A 24,394-nucleotide genomic window follows, 5' to 3' on the forward strand; every position below is an offset into this window, starting at 1 on the left:
TTGTGCACAGCCAGGATGCAGAAGACTATCTCTAAAGAAGCTTTGCTCTTCTAGAAAATGAGGTTTTTGGCAATTCTTTCCAAAATAGCTCAAACTCAGTGAGACTGGGTGCAGAGCATCTGCAGGAGTTAGTGTTTGAGTTTTAGCATTAGCTTTCTTCAGTTAATTTCCATTTACAATCTCAATGGATTGTAATAAACTTACATGTGTTTGTGCCAAGAAAAGTATTTTGTTTTTCCTTTTCCTTATAGATGCATTTTTGTCATGAAATGTATCCATATTTTTTCTTTTTTTCTTAAAGAAATGTATCCATATTTTGTTTTTTTTCTTTTCCACACGCATTTCTGTGATGCCTTTTTGTATCGAACATTTCAGCAACACGGCAAAACACAATGAACTGAAGTGAATTGAAAGCAAAGCGCCACCACGCTTAAAGAGGCATTTCCTGAAAACATTAAGAAACTATAACCACTGTTTACCGCTGTTTCAGTAACTCAGATAACAGGGGTAAACAGCAGCTTAACGGTGATGTCAGTGCTTATGATAGGAGCAGCGATAAGACACCCTCCCCTTCCACAGTGGGGCACGAGTGGGGGGTTTTGAGTGGGCGTGGCCTCTCCGAGCGAGGTTTGTTTTTATGCTGCTGGTAGTTGAATCCTGCAGTAGCACAGGCAGCAGCAGCAGGAGGACCGAGGCGTGTTTACATGCCTACGTGCAGAAAATAAGATGTCTTTCAAGAGCGTGGGCACCGTGCTGACACGGACACTGTGGGCCCGGGGCAACAGGACCCCTCCACTCGCCAGACCCCCACGCGTGAACAGACTGTCCACCTCGTGCGGGGCGCTCGCGGGCTCGAAGCAAATAGAGAAAAGCAAGGGGCAAAGTTGCAGCTCGGACACGGACAGGCCGAGCAGCAGCGACGCGCCGTCATCCAGTGAGCCACCGCACAAATGCGGCACCGGGGAGAAGAAGAGGCTGAAGGAGACCGTGGGCGCCCCGGGCGCCAGCGGCGTCAGGAGACGCTCGTTCACGTCCAACGCGGCGCCCATGGACCAGACGTCGTTCCTGTGGAGTCGTTACAACGACCTGAAGCGGCTGGTTTACGGTAAGCACAGGATCCCCCCTTTGTCCTCGCAACCCCCAGCCCACCCCACGGAAAGCAGGCACCCCCTTGTCCACGTCACCAGGCAATTGAAGATGTTTATCTGTAGCCAGCGAGGACATTTTGTACGTTTGAGGATTCCAATATTGCATCCTCATTTTGCAGATTTATACTCGTTCATAAATGCAGCTGGTCACCTCTGAGGTCAAGTTGTTTACAACGAGTCAGCATTATTTTCTACCGTCACAGATAAACCTAAACAGTCACTTTGTGTTGTAGTTTATCCACATGTGTGCAATATATGAACCACTAGCCACCAATCAATGTAACTGAGAGTATTTATGTGGTAATAATGCTTGGTTGACTTCTGCCAGTGTGTCTTAAACCACTGGCACACTGCAGGACTCTATTCCTCCTGGATTCATTTCTAGAAACTCCCAACCATTTGTATACCTACAAACACATCATCCCAACTGTGTTCAGTTGGATAATAATGAAAAATTAATTAAGGTTGACAAAACATGCTCTGATTTATGCTTTCCAGATCAATTATTTAGTGTTACATGTGTGGTAGCCTCCCTGCACAATGAAATTCTTTGTTTACTGTGTGCATTTGCTTTAATGCATGAATTTGGATTATATTGTAGTCCCTCAATTTTCTGTTGGATTTAAATTTGCTACCTCTATGACACAGTATACTTCATAGTTTATTACTTTTTTATTTATTAACCAAAACATTGTTATCGGTCTGGAAAGGTTTGATTGCTTCATCTTTAGCAGATAGGCACTAGGTTGGAGTTATGGAAAGAAAAATTACATCTTCACAGCTGATACAGTTCGTAGTTCTGTCTAACAGATCCGTTCAACAAGAGATTTAGTTTGTTTTCTGTGGCCAAGCTGCAGCTCTGTGTCTTGCTGAGCAATTCCAGCCAGCTTTATTGCACTTTCACCTCACAAGTCAAACTCTTTCGACTGTTTGGAAATATTTTGCTGCCTGACAAAACATGAGAAACTGTGAGGTTGAAATTACAGGAGCACCACCTGCCACTGGTCAGCTGTTGATTAGCTGAATGCAAGGAAGAAGGGAAGATCTGCAACAAAAATCTTGAGTTTGATAAGGAATGTCTGCACCCAGGATTTATGTTTCATGATTTTGACTTGAACTGTATTACAAAGTTTCCCTCAGAAAACTTGCTAAGCCTGGTGGTTGGCTGCTAGGACAGTCATTCATCCAGCAGCCCATTGTGTTTTCAAGTTAAAAAATGTTTAAAATTGACAGGAAATTTTAAAAAAATCACTTGATAATTATGTTTTATTAAAAGATTGGAAGAATAATATGTGAACACCAACTACAAAGTCTTAAAAAATGCTAACATTTTAAAAAGACCTAAATAAATAAGAAATGCTTAGCCTGTTGGGGGCACAAGTAAAGCCTGGAGGCCCGCCAGGCTTATAATACACTGGAGGAAACCCTGGTATTTGATGTTAGAGGCTTATATCTGGGGAGTCAACTTAAGTCTGATTACAACACTTTAACCTTAATCAACATCTTCTCTCATAGAAACCCGCAAGGAACTCTGTTGCACAAATATTATTTTTAATGTTTTGCAAAGTTGTGCTACGTTGCCTCTTAGCGGTAAAATAGCTGTCGTTTGAAACTTGCACAATATATTTGCATTATAGGGTTGTTGTTTACATTGGGTTGGCTGCAATTGTTAGCAGATCTGCAAACAAAGTAGAAGTTCATTGCAACCACACTCTAAAGTAAACAAAACTGCTTAATTACAGTAAAACTCAAAAGGACCATAGCAGGTTTTTTTAGATTTGCTATTCCATCTATAAGAGCTTCATTATTACATTATTGCAGAAATGCTCATGTGGTTTTAGATGTATGATTTTAGATTTTGGCTCTGACGTAAAGTAATGTGCCTGTAACACTGTTTACAGTGGAACGTGGAAGTACGTACAGTACCAGTACGCCACTGGGTACACTATGTTTTTCCTGTCTTGGTACGCTGCCTTTCTGAATGTTGACGCACAAAAAAAAAAGTTTTCTCAGCCGCCGACTTCTGCTGCAGATTCTCAACTTGAAAGCCAGTCATGCATTCCCTTCATGATTACAGTTTTACAGATTTTTATCTTGTGAAGAATGAGTGTTTTTGCATGAAAAGTGAGGCGCTTTTAGCTGCAGGGCGTCCGGCCAGAGGGTTGCTGAATGCACGCCTGCTGCCCAGCTGCGGCGCTCATTGAACTGTCCCAGGAGAGAAGGTCATGACCCACTTTCCCACATATATCACGACTGATATAGTGTCAGCGGGGGCATTACTGTCCGAATGCAAACAGATTAATCTGTTCGCAATGTGTCGCGGCTTTTTAACGCGCTGGGCAGGAAGCAGATAAAGCAGAAGTAACCTGTGTTACAAGGCGTTCAGGGGTGGCTTTCAGCCGCACATTTCAGTGCACAGAATGTTCTTTTTGGGCTGAATTGGTTTGGTCAAGAGTCAGTTGACATCTGAGAACTGCAGGCAGGTTACGCAATCCCCGCCGAGCTCGCCAGCCCCCGGCCGGAACGAAAACAGCAGCAGGAGTTTAACTTCTTCGCTCTCTGCAGAAGTGCAGAATCAGCAGCCGCTGCTAATCCTAGCCTTCCCCACGTAATCGCTGCGTTTTCTTTCCCTCTTCACTCGAGTCATTGTTGTCCCGTCTGATGTGATGTGTCATTATTTGAACTGAATCACAGTCTCCCATCTGTCTCTCTCTGCTCAGACCTGATCCCTCCCGGTGCGTGTAAAAGCCTGAACTCCTCGGTGATCTACGCCAATAACGAGGTCAGCTTGGAGGAAGTGGACATCTACGGGTTTGACTACGACTACACGCTGGCTCAGTACTCCAACGCGCTCAACACGCTGATCTACGACACAGCTAAAGGATTCCTGATTGAGCACTTTAAGGTATTGAAGTAAAACGGTAGCAGATTTGTAGAGGAAGGAAATTGTGAATAAAGCAGGTTTTAAAGTTGAGTTAATTCATGAACTCTGTGTTTCTGCATTGCAGTATCCTGAGGAAATTGCAAAATATGAGTACATTCCCAACTTTACTGTCCGAGGTCTTCACTATGACATCCAAAAGGTGAATATTTTAAATGTACTATTGCAGAAAAATCTGTGTATGCAGGTGTTTCTTAAATAGGAATATAATAAAAATGTATTTCACTAATTTTATCATGTAGGTCAGATTCATTATGCATTATTTCAATTGTTTATTTTTGTTAATTTAGCATGTTTTGCCTTGCAGCCAGTGAAAAAACAGGTTTCACAGACACGATATTACTTGTAAAAACTGAAATTTTATAAGTGATTATTGCCATGTCATGGCTTTCACAGTCAGGGGGAAAACTGCTGACTTGACAATTCTCCAGCAAAAAATACACAAGAAAGGGAAGGCCACAAAAGGTCATTGCGAGAGAGGCTAGCTGTTCAAAGTGCTACATACAAGCATGTTAATGTAAGGTTTAGTGAAAGGAAAAACTGTGGAAGCCAAGCCAATTTCATTTTCAAGTCTCTTTAAAATGATATTAAGCACAGACGAAAATGCAGTTCACAATTTCCAGAAAGCCTCATAGCGTTGTTGCCGCATTATGTTTGTCACGGATAAACACTAAACTAAAGTTTCCCCCAGAAAACTTGCTAAGCCTGGTGGTTGGGCTCTAGGGCAGTCATTCATCCAGCGGCCCGTCGTGTTTTTGAGTTTAAAAATGTTTAAAGTTGACAGGAAACTTGAAAATCTCACTTGATAATTATGTGTTATTGGAAGATTAATTTCTGAACACCAACTATAAAGTCTTAAAAAATGCAAACATTAAAAAAAAAACCACTTAGCCTGGTGGGGGCACAAATAAAGCCTGGTGGCCCGCCAGGCTTATAAAGCACTGGGGGAAAACCTGCGTCAGCGATTGGGTGAAATCTAATCCAATTAAAACAGAGTCCATGCCTCCAGCAAACAATCGTTTCTCAATACCCTCATCAAGTCCAAAGTAATTTTACAGCTTGTACATCTGGTGTTAAAGCAACCTGCACTCTGTTAGCTTAGCTGCAGTAACACCGGCTTATCAGATTAATGCCTCCATGCTAGGGGACATTTATCGTATCGTTATATCATTTATCATGATAAATTATTTATTATGATAAGAATTTGGATTTATTTTTGTCACAATAAATTCTGATTAACAATTAACAATTATTAGTTTTACTGTTTTCTCCAATGAAAATATCAATAAATATAAATTAATATGAAAGTGTGATTAAATTCAGCCACTATAAGAAGCTTAATGATACAAATTAAACTTTATGTGACTGAAACGTATTAGAAATAGGATTGTATGAGCAGTGTTTGTGTTTGTGAAGCTATGATTGCTGCAGACACAACCATACAGCTACCTAAAACATCAATAAATAATTCGCATTGTCACTTTTATCGTTATCACAATACTACCACAGCATATTGTGATAACATTTGAAGTCCAAGTCGCCAACTCCTACTCCACACTGCAAAAACACAAAATCTTACCAACTATTTTTGGTCTAGTTTCTAGTGCATATTTTATTACTCTTGAAATAAGATAAATTAACTCAAAAGTAACTTTTCAGAAAGATATAGAGGCTTGTTGTAAGTAAATAATTCCTTGATATTGATGAAAGATTTTAAGCTGTAAGTCATAATCATCACCACCCTGTTTAATCCACATAGTAGATAACTTTTTTTAAATTCTCTGTTTGTTCAAATGAAACCGTTTTCCCCTCCTCTGTAGGGACTCCTGATGAAAATCGATGCCTTCCATTACATTGAGCCAGGAACGGTGTACCGGTAGGAGCTGCCGATCTTTTCCATCTAAATAAAACACATTGATTTATTTCTGCTTGTCTTCATCCCTGCTGCGCCAGGCAAAACTTAGTTTGTTTTGTCAGATAATATTATCCTCTAAACAAAAATGTTGCTTCCCTCAGGGGTCTGAGTCCAGTGTCGGACGATGAGGTCCTTTATCTCTACGGTGGGACCTTCCACGTCCCGCTGTCGCAGGACAGTGGATTCTACGGAAAGGTTAGAAGGAGTGTTTTAATTTAAGGAATTATGTTTGTTTTCCTCAGTTGCGAAACAACTTTTGAGCAACAGCTGGCATGTGTTCCAGTTACTTCACTTTGTTTTTGGATTTTCTTGCGGCGCCTTTCAAGCGTAATCGGTTTAGTGTGGCACTGTGCTCACCATGGTGCAGATTCTGCAGAAAAATAACAATAATAATCTCATCTGGCCACTGCTTAACAAGCAGAGGATGTAATCTGGCGGTGTTCTCGGATATTGGACAGCCTGGAGCATTGCATAAGACCAAATCCTAACTTTGGGGATCTTGTTTATCCCATTGGCGTGATGAATCAGCTGGAAAGCAGCGTTCCCATCTCTGATGTACTCTCTAGAACGATTTCCTGTGTTCTTGATTTCCTCCGACTTGCACGCAGTCAGGAGAGGCAGAAATCTTCATTGAGCGTGGCAGTTGTCACGGAAGTTGAGCCAACATGAGTCCAATTAAGAGCAATTACAAGTGAAATGTTCTTTGGCCAGATATTTTAAATGCCTGCATGGAACTTTTTCCTAATCCAGCTTGTAAATAAACTTAAACAGAATAGTTTTTGTGCGGCTGTAATCTCATTTCCTTTGTTTACAACGAGGCCTCATAGTGACTAATATGTTTATCTTAATCCATTTAGGGCTGAAACGATTAATCAGATTAATCGTAATGAGTTGATTATTCAAATAATTGTCAACTAGTTTAGTAATCAATCAATCGTTAACTGAAGTCTACAGTTAACACATAGCAAAAGGTCATTTGGTGAAAGAACAACTTAATTAGCCCAAAACTGTAAATAAAATAAAAACATTTTGCATTTAAAATAATTGATCCAAAAATGAATCAACAAATCAGACCTACAGTGTACTGATTCAAGCAGAAAGTGATTATTTTTTTAGCTACAGATTCATCCTTTACTAGAAATTATTAAGTGTATGCTAAAAGAATGCTACGTTGTTGCATTTCAGGCAATAAAATGTTTTGTTTTTTATTTTAAAAAAGGATTTAAATGTTTTATTTGAATCTTTTAAAGAACTTCTAATATTGCATAAAAAGGTTGACGTGAATAAATGAAAAATCTGCTGAATGTGCCAATTTTATTTATTCGATTAATCGCCATAATATTTGACTATTAAAATAGTTGCTAGCTGGAACCCTAAGTTAATAAAAAAATTAAATAAAATAGATTACAGATGCACAATATTGGATTTTTGGTTGATATCCGACATGCAGATATGCTAAAACTCGTTTGGCCGATAACCGATACCGATATTTTTTCCTGTACCTACTTACCTAAACTATGTGTCTTTTTCTACTGTGGAATTAAAATACTGCATTATCTTTGTCAGTTTAGTCTGCTACCAAATGTAAATGCTAAAAATAACACTGGAAATGATGCAACACTTTCAACTTGCACTTTAATTTAAAATTTATTCATGACATTTGCTCTCTAAGACTGACAACACTCAGTTTGACGTTGTGCTGTGCTGCAGGATTCATTGTCACTGGTTGGTCATATAAAAAACAACATCTTTTATATCGGGGAGTTATTGTGACAGAATATCCGATGTTAAATTTTACAGTTAACATCGGCCGATAATATCGTGCATCCCTAAAACGAGTAATAACTTCTTCCTGTTCGCAGGGACCAAAGGTGAAGCAGTTCATGGACATCTTCTCCATCCCAGAGATGACCCTCCTGGCCGTCGCCAATGACTTCTTCATTGCCAACGACATCGAGTATGACCCGGTTCACCTCTTCAAAGATGTTTCTGTGAGTTCCTCTGCGTTTCCTCAGCTTGCAGTTCATTCAGTGCTGGCAGCGAGCGCAGCGCAGGGCAGGACAGGGCAGAGCAGGACTGGACAGGGCAGAGCAGGGCAGAGTGTGTATGTGACTGTTTTCACATCCAGTCCCGTAATCCTTCAGCTGGAGGCTCAGGAATCTGCTGAGCTGTGGCAACATTCACGAGCAAAGCCAAGAACAATGAGTGTTTTTCCTCTTTAGCTACAGACGTGTCATTTTCCGGGAACACCCAGAGAAAAGCTATAAAAAAAAAAAAAAGCTCACTGAAGGATTCCTAAAGGTAACGCTCTGAATCCCAAAATCAGCTTGTTTTAAAGTTTAATGCAGTTCATGCTTTAAGTATTCATATCCTTTGAACCTTTTTGCATTTGGTCTCGTTACAACCACACTCCATTGTTGAAAGGAAGGTCAAAGGTCACGTTTGAAGTTTGCCATAAGACATACAGGAGACACAGTCAGCATGTAGAAGATGGTCTCCTACCAAAATGGAGCTTTTTTATACTTTGAGGTCAAAAACTAAATGTCACCTTGAACACAACAGTGAATCATTACCAGAATATTCAGAATATTACAACTTTATTCTTGTAATATTACGACTTTTTCAAAATATTATGACTTTATTCTCTTTGTATTATGACTTTTTTGAATTTTATGACTATATTCTCATGTTGTTATGACTTTATTTGCCTAATATTATGACTTTATCCTCTTAAATGTATGCCTTTATTCTTGTACGACTCTATTCTCAAACTATTATGACTTTATTACCAAATATTATGATGTTTTTGTAATTTTATGACTTTATTCTCATATTGTTATAACTTTATTTGGGTAATATCTTTATTCCCGTAGTTTTATGACTTTATTCTTGTTCAGCTTTATTCTTGAAATATGACTTGGTTCTTATTATTGCATTACTTCAAATCAAATTTTATTTCAGTGCTTTACATCACAAAAACACAAAGTCATGCCATACTAAGAAATTTTAATAAAATTATGAGAATAAAATTATAATATAACGACAGTAAAGTCGTACAAGAATAAAGTAAATGTAATGTTTCGATTATTGATTCTGTGTTGCTCTGAATATTCTGTTGTAATCTATGAGATAAAATCCCAACAAATTGTACTCAGGTTTGTGGTTTTAATGCGAAAAACTTCAAGAATATAAACAAATTTGTTTTTGCACCGCAGGAAGCCATTGGCATGGTTCATCTCAAAGGTTACATGTACAAGTGGATCATGCAAGACCTCGGTAAGAGCAACTTCCTCCCTTTTCTGCTTTAGTTCTTAACCTGCATGTTGCTGCATAAACTCAGCCACACTTTGCATTGTTTTCTCTCACAGACAAGTTTATTCTGAGAAAGGAAGAGACGGATGCTGTCCTTCATCGGTTGGTCAGTCAGGGGAAGAAGCTGTTCCTCATCACCAACAGTCCCTTCAGCTTTGTGTAAGTCTGAGCCCTGAGCTCTCTGGCTGCTTCAGTCCATTGTGACTCACAGGAAAGGAAATGCTATAAAAAATGCCATGTTGCAAGTTGTTATGCAGTATTTTTCCTCTCTGTGCAGGGATAAAGGAATGACGCACATGGTGGGGAAAAACTGGAGAGACTTCTTTGATGTTGTTATCGTGCAGGCAGATAAACCTCACTTCTTCACTGACTGTATCAAGTAAGTAAATGCTATTTTTTTTTTTTAAAGTTAATTCGGAAAGTAGTGATTAAAAGTAAACTTTTTCATATTTTGCCATATTGTAGCCTCGAACCGGCTACATTTATACGAAACCTTTGCCAGGAAACTCCTGATATTTTCGGATGTTTTTAATTCGGAAAAGGTTCCACATTTAAACGGCGCTATCTTGAGCCAGCTGTAGTTGTTATGCCAGGCCACGAGATGGCGCTGTGGTCTTAAAATATCACCAAATGCGCATGCGCTTTGACCCTTAGCTTCTTAGCTTACACCTCATTGAAAACAGTAACGCGTCTCCCTCTCCCATGAATGATGGAACATATATATTCCTTATCAGAAATTATTACAGAAAAGTTTCAATAAGAGACTTGGTTTCAAAAAGGGCCGATTTTATAAGAAGTTTCATAAGAAATTCTGCTCTGATGTGACGGGAGAGCGCACTGCAGCTAGAGAGGCGGATCCGACCATTTTCACGGCGTTTCGGATCAATTTCTTGGTAAAACGACTCGCATAATCATGTCAAGGTTGTAACACTCAGTTTAATCGACAGCTGCTGGTAAAAGGAAAGAAAGAACGAAAACTCTAAAATTAATAAATAAACAAACCTGGTTTTGTGTGTTTGTTTTTCAATCGCCAAGAAAATCATTATTTATTTCCAACTTCCGTCATTGTTCACTTTAGCCTGACAAATATCATTCACCGTTTTCCAACACATTCTGTGTATTTATAATTTTTTATTACTGATATAGAAGGATGGAAGCTAGCTGATAGCAATGCAAAAAAAATATTTTTCTTTTCTATGCTTATAGAAGTTTTTGTGAAGAAGAATACATTTATAGAACCTGAACAAACAAGCACACCACATCAAATCCACAAAACTAAAAGAGAACATGCAAAACACTCACATCTGTTTTCTGCTGCTTTGCTTTTAGTTTCAGAATATGATCTCAGCAACATGTTTTTGTTTCAGACCTTTCAGGCGCTTGGATAATAACGGAGACCTGCGGTGGGAAAAGATCAACCGTTTGGACAAAGGGCAGATCTATAAACAAGTTAGTAATACGTCTGTCTGTGTGCGGTTTCACACACTAGGTGTGTTACACACCATGCTGCAACTGTATGTTTGTAAGTTAACTTGGTGTGTTTTGTGTTTCAGGGTAACTTGTTTGACTTTCTCAGACTGACCGGATGGCGAGGATCAAAGGTTCTTTACTTTGGAGACCATCTTTATAGCGACTTGGCTGTGAGTATGAAAGTTTGTTGATTTTTTTCCCTCAGTAAAAGTTCACATTATGACTAAGCATTAGGGGAAACGTGACTCAGCTCCTGTGTTCAATTTATCCGGTGGCGTCAGTGTGCGATTAACACAAAGTTGGAAATTTCACTAGAGCATTTGCTGCTGAGTCTTGCCAACGTGACCTGAAGACGCAAGTAAAGCACTTTGCTTTATTTAACGTTGCTCTGAAGAAGATTTTTGTTCATTTTGGTCAGCTTTGTGCAGTTTTTTAAACAGATTTTACTAGCAGAATAAGCATTAAAATGTATCTCTGGACAATTATATTTTTATTCTTTGACTAACTGAGAAATTATAACATTCAGATTGTTATTTTTTTATCTGCACATTTAGAGTTCTTGAAATGTTAATGAAGTATTACAAGGTTTCAGTCTCATTTTAAGTCTGGCTGCAAAAAATTAGAGAATGGAACATTATTTGTATGCCAATGTTTTAATTTCTTAATAAAATATTTGAAATGAGTGGATATGAACAGATCAAACCTCAGACGTTTACTTGCACCTTGGACAGGATCAGCATTATATCTACTGTGGCAAATCTAGAGCTTGACATCTTAGACTCAACAAACCAGAAGTACAAGCATGCGACCGTAGATGTTTCATGGTCAGATGCGGTGCACTGATGAAACAGATAATGACATCGGTCAACATCATTTTGGTTTTTAGTGCCACTTAAATATTTAAACCTGAAGTAGCAGGACTGATAAAATAAAGAAATCCATTTTATGCTCTATATATCTTTAGTAATTTCTCCTCCCTTGTTGCTTTTCTTTATTATTCAGAGTTAATTATTTATTGTGGATAAAACTTCTCTGCACTGTTGCTTCTCCCTAATGAAAAACAAACATTTTAAAATACCTCTGCTCATAGCCAGATAAGAAAACTGAAAGTCCATCCAACCTCTCTGTCTTTTGTTTTTTTGTGTCGCAGGATCTGATGTTGCGACACGGCTGGCGCACCGCAGCCATCGTCCCAGAACTGGAGCACGAAACCAAAATAGTGAGCGCGCACCGATACGCTGTGACCCTCACCTGGCTGCAGGCCCTGACCGGCCTGATGGAGCGGCTTCAGGTGAGCAGTCAACAGCAGTTCGCTCAGATATGTAATGTTTTTACAAGCACGATTCTGTTGACTAAACACTAATCTCCAACACTTGTTGAGCCGCTTTTGAACTTGAACAGACATTTCCAGGCAGCGAGGCCAAAGATTTTTACAGTAAAATCTTCTTAATCCAATAAGCAGTTTTTGTTTTGAATCTTTACGAAATAACGAGTCAGGAAGTTCTAGCATTTAAATCTTAATACAAACGTTTTCCTCTTTTAAAAGGCAAAAAATCATATTTTTTCCAGAATCATACATTCTTTTTTTTTTTTTTCCAACAAGAACAAGCCAAACTGCTCTCAGCAACTATAACAAAGCTATAATCTGCAGCCTAACAGGGCTCGGCTTCTGAGCAGGTCTGTCTGCTGTCTAAACTTGTCCACAACAGGGAACGTGCTGAGCATTTTTAAACGAAATTACTTCAAACGCTTGATCACTTAATCTCCTCAGTGATGTAGACACCTGCCAGTATTAGTAATATTTTAGATCTGCAGTAGACCTTGGTAGCAGTAAAGGGCTCACCACTAGTCTGCATTTACAGCAAGAAGAATTTGACAAAATAACAATAATCACTTATTTTTCTTAGGATCTTTTATTTATGGCTGTTTTTTTCTGCATTATGAGAAAAGGACACAATATATTTTCTCATCTTGCCCCTTTGAATGTTGATTTTTTTAAAGCATTTATTTAAATTTGCACTCTCTGAAACATGTGTGTCAAACTCGAGGCCTGGGGGCCAAATCTGGCCCGCCGTAGCTTTTTATGTGGCCCTCTAGACTCCAAGTTACATCAATAAGTCCTTCCAGTTTTTCACAAATCTGCAAAATTCACACAAAATCAACAGATAACCCTCTTTTTTTATTTTTACTGCAAATTTCTCAAAATTGGCCAAAAATATTAGATTTAATAGACTGCTGCCTCAGCCTTACTTAATGTCAAGTACGGCAATTATAAAAATGTTACATTAAGGATCATATATTAGCACAAATATCATGAATATTTCTAAATTAACAACACAAAAACAGTCCTGGATGGACTGATCAGTGTGAAAAGATGTTCAATAGTATTTCATTTTAAGAAACACTTATTGAATGCAGAAATAAACAGATGTTTATTGATATTTTAACAGTTTAATGGGTTTTATTTATACATTCTGGCACAACCGGCCCTTTAAGAACATTCAGATTTTTAATATGGCCCAAATAAAAATGAGTTTGACGCCCCTGCTCTGAGACATCCAACCTTTCCATCAGATTCGGTTTTATAGCAAAAGTTGCAAATTTTCACAAATACATGATACATAAGCTTGACTTTTTGAGCTTTTCATAACTAAAGCTGTGCACCGATTTCTCTTTGAAGTCGAGACATAACGCATGTGGCAGCTGCAAAGGAGAAGAAGCAACACTGAGTAAAATTAGACAGACACAAAGTCATGAAGTACTTATTAGGAAGCCGCCACACACAAGTGAACTCTGTCACCTTTCCTTATGGAGGAGATGCCTTCAGAGACAAAACTTCAGTTTACATGCCTCTGCAGGATCATGTGAAACCTTTTGAACTCCACATTCAACAACTGTTTGCATTTTTATCTTTAGCTAAAGATGAGATAACACTTTTCTCGTGACAGAAATAATCATTGCCGAACTGCCTCAGTTTGATGTTTGAATGCACGCTTCTGTAACATTTCAGACACACCGTGACCCAGCCTCCAAAAAGGTTTTTCTGGAATGGCAGAAAGAAAGAGAAGAACTGAGGTGAGTCTCTACACTAGTCTTTTAATCTGAAGCTCCACCCAGTAAGCCCAGTAAACCCACTGAACTCTGATAGTCTATACAGTGCTTCCTGTTGCCAAGTTCAGCCCCTATGCAAAACAATCCTTTCTATAGCCTTTTGTGTCACCCTATACATCTAGTCTGCTCTGTGATGTCTGCATGCAAAGTGATGTCGTGCTGCAGGCATAAACTGAATGTTTTTGGCCTCTTTACTCCATTCTGATTACCGTTTAGCTTTCAGGAGTTGTTCGTTTATGTGGACGGTCATTTCGTTTTAGGTTTTCCCTTCATTAATGTTCTTGAATAAAACACCAAGAGTTGATTAGCCTAATTGAGTAACTTCTGAATTAATTTAGTTGCACTGGATGTTATTTAGTGATAGCATAATAAAAAGGGACCTAACTACACTTTTCCTATAAAAGTAGGATGTGATTATTGTGCATAATCACGTTTTTAAAAAAAATGTTTTTCTTGACTTTGTTTGCTTAAAGTCTATAAATATGGACGTTTTAAAAAAATGTTTCTGAAAATATTTCAAACTAACCGTGTCTGAAGAATCTCAAATTTCCAAGTTTTCATATTCAAGAAGGATTAAAAGTAGTGATTTTGTTCCAAATGTTAAATATACTATTATTCATCATTGCAAAAAGTAGGCTACATACTAGCTTGGTTTTATCTAAACATGCGTTGATTTTTCTTTAAAGCGAAATTTGCCACTGAAAATACAAGTTTGACTCTTGCAGTTTATCTTTTCACTCAAGTTTGCAACTCTGCGTTGTTGAGCGCAGTACAAGACCGCGCTGCTGTGAACTAGGTAACCCTCCAAGAGAGAGGCTTTTAGGTCAAAATAGGTAACGAGTTTAATCTGCGTCATACAGTATTAACGTTTAAACTTTTCAGATTAATCATGCCCTAATAAAAAGATAAACAAGTAGGAAATGTCTTTAAAGGCGAGTATAAGCATGTATTTGTATTAACTTCTCTTACGAATTTGTTTCCCTCAGGGTGATGACGAAGAACCTGTTTAACCCTCAGTTTGGCAGCATCTTCAGAACATGCCACAACCCCACCTACTTCTCCAGACGCCTCAGCCGATTCTCAGATATCTACATGGCTTCTCTCAGCTGCCTGCTGAACTACGACCCCTCATACACTTTCTATCCCCGCCGCACGCCCCTCCAGCACGAAGCCCCCCTGTGGATGGATCAGCTGTGCACCGGCTGCATGAAGACGCCCCACCTGGATGACATGGCCAGCATTCGATGAGAGCTGTGCTCTCCCCACTGACTCTTTGGACACATTTTAGGTCACAGTGGCAAACACTTGAGGTAGTCGGAGCATTTAGTTCCTTTTAACAGGGTCTGTTTTTATCCAAGAAGGTGCTGCACAAAGCCTTCCACTGGACACTGCTCACTCATAGAGGAAACCTCCTCACTGAGTCCACTGGAGGGCGCTGTAGAGCTACAGTTGGCGTGTCAATGAAATGTGGTACAAGATTGACAGAGGATTGGTGAGAATGGGGAAGCTGTTTAATACTAAGCTGCATCGCACAAACTACAACAAATAAAGGACTAAAATCTTTTGTAATTCTGTGTTTACCTTATTAACCCCAACGTGCTGTGCTCTTCGTGTAATTACAGGCGCAGTAATGAACAAAATACCTCACTGTGTTGAACATATTCAGTGGCGCATGGAGTGGAAACTAACCGTTTAGTAATTTGCATATGGATTGTGATTTCTTTAATCTGATTGGTCGGTCGGTTGCTAGGCAGCACAGCGCCCGTTCGTTGCTCACGTAGTCTCCGTTTGAAATTCATTCGATTCCAGCCGCCTACCTGAAGACGATGGCGGGCAGAGTACTGCTGCCAAGTCACACTTTAGCGCTGGGTGAGTGAAATGTTTCTGAGCGAAGGCTGTGGCTGTTTCTAACCTACAGGAGCTGCTGCTAATTTAACCAAAACAACCACACAGGTCTGGGTCCAACTCTGTTTTGTTTTTTGTCGCGTTGTCCCGCCGTTCTGGAACCAACTGTGCACTTCCTGTTGCTCTTTTTGTTTTGATGCAGTGTGAGATTTGTTGTGATGGGAGTTATCAATAAACGCATACAGCTAACAGAGTGGTTTATGTGTACTTTAATCCCCATTTTGTCGTAGTTATTTTTATACCGACCACGGAAGGCTCCGAATGCTTGGCTTCGGACGAAAAAGCACGTCAAGATGTTTCACACACCAATTATTTTTTTGAATATTTATCGATATTTTCAGTCATTGTGTATACTTTTGAGACTGGTTAGCAACCTGTTAGTCATAAAATGCCTTGCAAACAATATTTCACAAACTACCAAAAATATAGAACCTCTACAAACCTGCCGATAAATTAGGTCTGCGCAATATATCGCAAATGCATCGTTATTGCAATAAATCAACTAATTTAATAAGTACCATCCGTCCAGGCTCTCTCTGTAAGTAATATAGATCTTGATACTTAAAGCTGCAGAATTTTTTTAAGGATAAGATGTTTTGATGGTCGTTAATAAAAAATAAGTAGTTACATTTACTGCTTAAGAGCATGTGGTTCTCAACAAAACCCTCAGCATGCCACCACCAGTGTTCTTTGGCTTAAAAGGCAAAGAATTACCAAACATTTTTTAATTAATAATAAAATATATCTCCATGTCTCTTTAGACAATCATTTGTCTACGGTGGCAGCAGAAACTTTCAGTTGTTTTATTCACAAACATGTTTTTAAAAAGTAACTTTTTACTTCAAGCTGCTACTAAGCTCACTTTTCATTAAGCCTATTTTCATTGTACTTCTGCAATATTTCAAATTTATAGGATATTAAATGTTGAGTTTTCATTATAAGTGGAAATCATAATTAACAGAAATAAAGGTTAAATCTGTAATTAAATTGTAAAATGTATTTCACCTAGTAAATTATGTTAATGAAACTAAGGAACTTTTGAAATAATATTCCTATTGAGATGCACCTGCATGTTCATGAATCATTTGAACATTTAAAACTGTTAAAGAACAGTTCAAATGCATAACTAAATGCATTATGTACTTAGGGTTGACAGTTTTTAATCTTATCTACCCATCATACTTGACCAACTAATGATTATTCTACATTGTTTTAATAGTTAACACATAATGAGATCAAGCAGCTTTCTAGATGAGTGGGAAACAGATTTAAGGTGAATTGGTCACTTACTGGTGTTTGCATTTCATACTTCTGTGACTCCAGTCTGCATTTGAGTTTTTTTTCTCTCCATGCTAGCTGACCTCTTCTACGTAATTGATTGGAAATCAGGCAATTAGGTGAGAAGCTTCACTTCAGTGAGCAACAAATGAGGTGGAACAAATGTATTTTATACATAGTGCTGTTAGGGAACCCTTAATATCCTGTAAATTATATGCAATGAATGGAGAAACCTCTTCAGCACTGATTTGTATGACATCAGCTCAGATTGTAGATCCTGACAGAGTTGGGGTACGTTTTAAATTCCTTTCTTTCTCCTTCTTCTTTATCTCTATTTTTACATTTCACCATTTTGTTGTGGCTTCTCATGTTCAACTATCTTCCTCAGTGCCTCTGTGTCTGTCCATGAACAGCTGCGCGCTCTGGTTTGTGTGCTCAGACAGCCACTCCCAATGCGCCGCAGCCTTTTCTATTATTAAACGTAACAGGACCTTTGCTTTCACAGCTAGAAATCTCAACGTTTGAGACGTTCCCAGTGACGGAGGATACGCCATCCCTCCGCCTTGCAAAACTAAGACAACAGAAAGAGAAGCCCCCCGTCTGTGGAGAACTCACAGGCTTCATGGCTCACGTTTCTCTATTGTCATTCTTTAAAAGCAGCACCAAACCACATGTTTATTTTTTATTCATGTGGTTTGCCTTTCTGCCAACAGCCACTGAATAAACAGATGGATAAAGCTCTGCTGAAGGTGGAGATCCTAAGGTGGAGCTTTAGCAAACAGATTGTGAACATGAGTCGTAAAGATGGCCGCCTTAAGGCAGAGACCAGTCGGTCTGTCTCCAAAAATCTATTTTTTGTCATAAGTACATGTAGTAATTTGGGTTAATTTTAAAAAGATGATCAAAGACTTAATTAAACTACCACCATAATGTATTTTCTCAAGTTTATATTTCAATATAAATTTGTTAATTTAGAGTCGGAAGCATGTTGGATGTGATCCTGCTTAAAAGCTATTCTCTAATCTTTGTCCTTCACTTTGGTTTCTGCAACATTTTTTTTTTAAATAAACTTTATTTACAAATAAAGAGTATACATTTGCAGACAGTAGCAGTATACTCGAGGCGCTGTGGTAACAAATCCACAGGATTCCATGAGAAAAAAAAACAAAAAAAAAAAAACAGTTTACAAATCAAATTCATCACTTAAGGCTATAAGTTTCATGGTTTCTGCAACAATGCCTCGATGGTGGCCCTTGCACGTGACGTCACCACATTCGAGACTCCGCCCACTCCACCATGTTGGACGTCAAAACAACCTTTACGCTCCTGTAAAGCCTGTCAAAAACGCACATATGGTGGACTAATATTGCTTTTGTTTAGTTAGTTTCCCAGTAAAAATGGTCACAGGGTGCTGCACGAACAGACAAGGATGAAAACCAAAATTGTCATTTTATTTTGTAACTTTTAACGAGGAAAAATACAGCAGGGATTTATAGCAGCCGTCAATCATAATGGCGTTAATATTAACGTTTATATACTGTACAAGTAATCATGATCAGAAAGATATCAAATTTTGTATTATGGCGATGGTAACCGTTAGTAACCATGGAGACAATACCGCACCATCATGTAGCCTAGCATATAGGGGGGAAAACTAGTTAGCATCTTTGTACGTTTTTAATGCTGCTCCGGTTTAAGGCGAATCGTCATTTATGACATAAACGTGACATAAATTATGTGGTGTGAATTTAGGCAAAGTTGGAAATTTGATCAACACCTCAGGAGGGAGAAAGTACGGGTCGCTTTCTAAGTTAACTGTTTCATGCTTCTGTAAATCCCGCCGTCTATGAGCCCCAACCAGGTGTGTTAAGTTCACAGACAAATTAGCTTGACTCGAACAAGTAGAAGGCCATGAATAAACTGACAAAAACAATTTGAGAAAACAACTTAAGTCTTTCGGTTCAATACTCCCCATCCTCATTTCCGACGTCCGTCCTGGCATGTTAAACTATTTAGTGACGTTGCAAATGGTCAATATTTTAGTGAGCTAGTTTTAATATTTAATCGTTTTTTTATGAGGTGAATCCTATTGTTGGAATCATTTGAAAGATATTTGCTTGACTTTTTTTTAAGGATTGTTAAGTTTTACAACACACTTTAAGTGATTTATTTTTATGTTATATTTGTCATATTTTCTAAGCACATTCGATTAGAAAAGTTTTGTACAGGATTGAAAATGTCTAGGAAAGAAAAGCAAAATATTGTTTATCTTAAATTTAATCTTGATGCAAAATAAAACTGTTTTAATTATGATCAAATATTGTCATCCTAAATAAATGACTTTTAAAATATTGATTCACAAAACCAAAGCAATGAGCTGTTTACTGTCTTTTTTCCTTTTTGTGATGTTTAAAGAGAGTTTCTGAAGAAAAAAAAAAAAAGATTCATTCAAACTTCTTTTTAGAAAATGGATGCATCGCTTTCCTACACCACTAAATTATTCATGTGAACCCTGTATTTTTGAGCCATCCTCACTCAGAGGAGGATTTCTCCGAAAACCACAGGAAATAGCTTATTACAGTGAAAGCAAGCTGCCTCTTTGATCGTCCCGAATTGAACCGCCATCTTTCCCACTTCTGCACCTCACATTTATTCTGGATTTCCACCACAGATTGCACCTGTGCTGTGCATGATAAATGAGTGTTTGCTTGACCTTTCTGGTCTTTTTGATGTCAGCCTTATTAGCAGTCAGCCACTGGTTATTTTTCCCCTATATTTCCTGGAAAGGAACAGTCTTTGTTATGTTCCTACTCCTTAGAGAAGTACTGCACCCTTGGAAGTAGCCTCTCTTAAAATGCGAGTGCTCTTGAGTGCATGGCATGCAAGACTAATTCTTTAATTAGGAGGGTTGGATTTGATGCAATGTCACTGCTACTCTGTCGGGACGCATTAAGATTAAATTCAGTTGGACTCAATAATAAATGTCTGGCATACTTTCAATGATGCAGAGTGCAGGAATGGTATTTTAATTTCCTGCTGTGAGAAGTTTGTATGAAGAACGCTGAGCTGATACCTTATTATTGATTCCGATCCTTCCTGCCGGTTCTATTGACTCTTCTTTTGCTCCATATCTGTGGATATGGAGGTTGCAGAGGTCATAATTTTTTTTATTTTTATTTTTATTAAGTCTTTATTTAACCATTCAGATCAACATCTCTTTCACAAAGAAGACCTGGCTAGAAAGACAGCAGCAGCACACATCTTAATAGACAGTAAAGTAAACAGAAATAACAAAAATAGACAGTAGAAATAAATAAAATGTGAACAGTTTGACAAAGAAGGGCAATATTTAAGATTTAAAACACAAAGTGACTGTTGACAGGATATCCATTGTCCGTTTTTAGCTCTGCTTGGGATTTTATTCATGAATTTGAGAGAGGAACACTTTTGATCAAGACAGAAACATTGCATTTGAATTAGCAGCAGAGTGGGTTGTTAACATTTACTCATCATTCAACACAAATTGCCTTCCTTCCTCAGCCCACTTGTGAATGAATATTTATAGATTTGCTTAAAAGAACATATTCTCATTTGACTTGATTTGCTGTTCAGCACTAATGATCTCGTTTCCGCACCACCAAGCTGTTCGACAGGGGAAGGGATGCCACTTGTATGAATATTTTTTAGTTGTACATTTTTAGAGCTATTACATTCCCACAGCGACTACCTTTCAAGGTAACCTTTGATCGTGCCCTTCACAGATTAGCTCAGCGTCCTTGGAAGGTTGTTTGTTGCAGGACACCCAGCATATTTCCTGACTCATCAGCAAGCCCTTCTGCCCTGCAGGACACTCCTGTACACACACGGCGACAAATGCAGACGCTTTGAAATTATTTTTGGAAATACCAGCTGTTATGAAGCAGCCACTGTCTGTGCCTACGCACATCCACAGGGCTTATTTGTACTTTGGCATGTGAAACAGATGACGAATCCAAGATTAACAAGATTTTGTCTTGGGGATTAAAATGTTTTCTTAATTTATGATTCCATCTTTGTAAATGTTTTTCCTTTAGATCAACTTTGCCTTCTGGTCTTTATACCTAAAAAGATTTAGAGTGGGCTTGGAAAAAAGTAAAACAATGATGTTGAGATAAGTTGTTTGAATAAACTCTAAATGCTGTTGAAAGCATAAAACCCAGCATGACAAGAACAAAATCTTACATAACAATCAGAACATTGCTATGTACTGACAATGTTGAAAACATAAAAATATTATGTTTGGAAAACAATATATTTGTTGTGATATATTGCAACTTAATTCGCTGTCAAATATATACGATAGAAACTGTCATTCAACCATTTAATCATTTACATAATTTGCCGAGAATACATGGTTTCCACAAATCTGAACCGGAAGTGATCCACGCCATCTTAGTAGGCAAATGCATGTGCAATGCGAAGTGGACCCATGCCTTCAAGACCAACCAAAAGAAAATATGTGGACACTCTTGACCAATGAGCAAAATCGCTTCTGTTGGAATGAGACGGAGAAAGAAAATACATCTAATACTACGATATTGTTCACTACCTAGTCAACTCAAAGAGTGTTTAAGGAGGAGCTTTGCGGCATGAAAGCTATGGCCGCATGCAATCAATGTTTAAACGGATTTGTAAAGGAAGTACGAACTCTTCAATTACAAGGTTCTGGTGACTGGCAGAGTAAGTACAACATACACGTAGGCTACATGTCCGTCTGAGCTAGCAGATTAAAGCTACGATAGCTAAGCTAACTTAGCTAGTTCGACAGTAAGTACTACAGTAAATATCACTGATATAGTATTACACAGAGGGGGGTAGAGTACTCAAAATTCGTAATCGAGTACTAGATAGTTGTAAACTTGTGGCTAGTTTATTGTTATCATAGCAACTCTGCTTGTCGAGATGACTGTCGGTTACAAAATTCACGGAGGTGTGACGTCACATGAGAACAACGCGTTTAGACTTCTGATAACATTTTCTTAGCCTTTTTATTTTTTGAACATATTGGAGGGTTTTATAAACAGAATATTTTATATTTAATGTACAAAACAATTTAAAAAAAATAATTTGCTTTACAAAATTAAAATGTTTGTTGCTTGCAGTACTACCCAGTTTCAATTTATTTATAAGATATTTTTCCCATGTTGTGAAATAATCTGCCAGAGGAATGAGTACTTCTGATAAATATTAAGGAATTATTGATTAAAAAAAACCTTCTATATCTTGCTGAAAAGTTACTTATTTTAAGCTATTCGCACTAGAAACTGAACCAAAAAGACTTGATAAGATTATGTTTGCAGTGCTCAGAGCAATGTGCAGAGATATCTTTTTGTCTCCCATAGTATTTATGAAATGCTTAATCTGATCAGAGCATCTTCTTCCACATTTAAAAAACTTTAAATAAACTTAGCTTATTTCAATAGTACCCTCCTCCATAAATAGCAAATTTGTGAGGTGTAGGACAGAGCCGTGAATATTTGTTAATTTCTGCTTTGATGATCTTTTTGCCAGGTATTCCAATTTGAAAATAATTACAAAAACTATTTTTTCCACTTTTCAGTTATACTTTACAGTGTGTTGACCTATCACATAAAATCCTGATAAAACACATCATGTGACTGATGCGTGGCTGCTTTAGTTGGAACCGTTCATCTCAAGAAGAATCTCTTCCTTTAAAGTCGCAGTGGAGGCCTCTCTGAGTGGATTTCCATGTTCTTCCTCTATAAACTGTACAACACTCCACAGATGCAGAAAATGTAATTTGTTTTTCACTATGTCCAGCAGAGGGCATTTTGACTCTATCTGCTGAGATGCATTCCTCACATTTTAATTATAGACCCACGCTGATGTACATGTTTCTGTGCCTCCACAGGCAGATGAATTGGTCCATCATACAGTAACATTTTGGTGGAAAATAAGCAAAGGGACTATAAGTTACCCTTTGGCTGTTTGTTATTTCTAACCCCAGCCAAGGGATTTAAAGTGGAGTGCTTTTTGGGCTCGGTCTGTCGGTGCTGTGGCGAGTGATCTATTGATCACCTGGCAAAGGGACAAAGTCTTCCTTAGTCGCAGGGATTCATCAATCGTGGAGCTGCCAGCAGAGAGATAGCATGGCACTGAAAATCTATTAGAAGTGAAATAGATCTTTCTCTGCATCGCAGATCAATATGCAACATGTCCTTGTGGCTGTTCCTTTATTCTCTGTCCAATCATAATTGTGTGAAGGAGATTGGCTGCCATGATATATTGATTACATAATCAATGCAGAATTTATCTCAAAATTAACTTATTGGTCCCTTCTTAGAAATCAGATGATGTAATTTATTATTTAAACAATAAGATGGACTGATGAAAACAAAGTATTGAATTGAGAACAAAGAATTACAAAAAAAAACACAAATTCTAATCAAGTATTTTTGGTCCAGTTTCTGGTGAAAATATGCAAGTACACCTGAAATAAGACAAGATTATCATACAAGTGACTTTCAGTCAATAATTCCTTAATATTATCAATGAAAAGTACCAGTTCTACTGGCAGATTATTTCACTTATGAGAAAAATGTTCTCTGCCAGTGGAACTAGTACTTTAATAGCAATGTCTAATAAGAAGATAAATGAAGTTAAATGCAGCACAATCCTGGGGTAAAACTCTGTTAGAGGCTGCAGATTTAAACTGCTGCAGTCAGAGTTGGTTTAGATTAAAAATCTAGTAATGTGTTAGAATAGCTTGATAGGAGTCTAGAATGTTCTCCATCCATTCTGGCAGAAACTGACTGGTCTGCAAAGACAATTAAGCAAAAACATTAATGTGTAGCCATGCAAAGCAAAAAACTAACTGCAGTGAAAGTCAAAAGCAAGACACAGGAGCTTGTTTTGAGTAAATAATTTCTAATGTTGATGAAAAGAATCGACCAATTCCGACTTTTTTATTTTATTTTTTTGCCTTAATGCGACCAGTATCTGATATTTTCATGACGGTTTGAACAACACAGATCAGATTTTGACCCAGGCCGCTTGCATTACAGATACGTATCCGATTCAAATGTGACCTAATGGCCAGGTCACATCCATCTGACCTGGACATCATCGATACTCGACCGACGTCACTAATCTGCGTCCTGATACACGCAAGCGGGAAGAAAAACAACAGCCTTGGCGGACCATACCAACCAATATGTAAGCTATGCTCCACCGTTAGCATCCACATTTACTTCTGCAAACACTGAGCACTTCTTCTTTTTATAGCGGTTGACAAAACACTGAGTATGCTGACGT

General features: G+C 38.2%; 1 protein-coding gene across 1 annotated transcript; it reads left to right on the forward strand.

Moving 5' to 3' along the window:
• Nucleotides 1-643: 643 nt before the first annotated feature.
• On the forward strand, nucleotides 644-15,991 carry nt5dc2 (5'-nucleotidase domain containing 2). The gene is made up of 14 exons (XM_015009934.2): nucleotides 644-1,105; nucleotides 3,869-4,053; nucleotides 4,157-4,231; nucleotides 5,910-5,965; nucleotides 6,106-6,199; nucleotides 7,867-7,995; nucleotides 9,220-9,280; nucleotides 9,373-9,475; nucleotides 9,594-9,695; nucleotides 10,684-10,765; nucleotides 10,870-10,956; nucleotides 11,937-12,077; nucleotides 13,797-13,861; nucleotides 14,884-15,991. Exons 1-14 carry the CDS (start codon nucleotides 727-729, stop codon nucleotides 15,143-15,145), a joined length of 1,821 nt encoding a protein of 606 aa, XP_014865420.2. The 5' UTR covers nucleotides 644-726; the 3' UTR covers nucleotides 15,146-15,991.
• The last annotated feature ends 8,403 nt before the right edge of the window (nucleotides 15,992-24,394 follow it).

This window comes from Poecilia mexicana, unplaced genomic scaffold (assembly GCF_051168715.1).
Source record: "Poecilia mexicana isolate PSO_F unplaced genomic scaffold, ASM5116871v1 scaffold_7, whole genome shotgun sequence".
In the NCBI taxonomy this organism is placed as follows: Eukaryota; Metazoa; Chordata; class Actinopteri; order Cyprinodontiformes; family Poeciliidae; genus Poecilia; species Poecilia mexicana.

Excerpts from the sequence above, each read along its gene's own strand:
- nt5dc2 (XM_015009934.2), top strand. The coding sequence starts at position 727 with ATGTCTTTCAAGAGCGTGGGCACCGTGCTGACACGGACACTGTGGGCC. Across the intron at positions 10,957-11,936 it reads ATCTTTATAGCGACTTGGCT|GATCTGATGTTGCGACACGG; the intron begins GTGAGTATGAAA and ends TTTGTGTCGCAG. Across the intron at positions 12,078-13,796 it reads GCCTGATGGAGCGGCTTCAG|ACACACCGTGACCCAGCCTC; the intron begins GTGAGCAGTCAA and ends GTAACATTTCAG.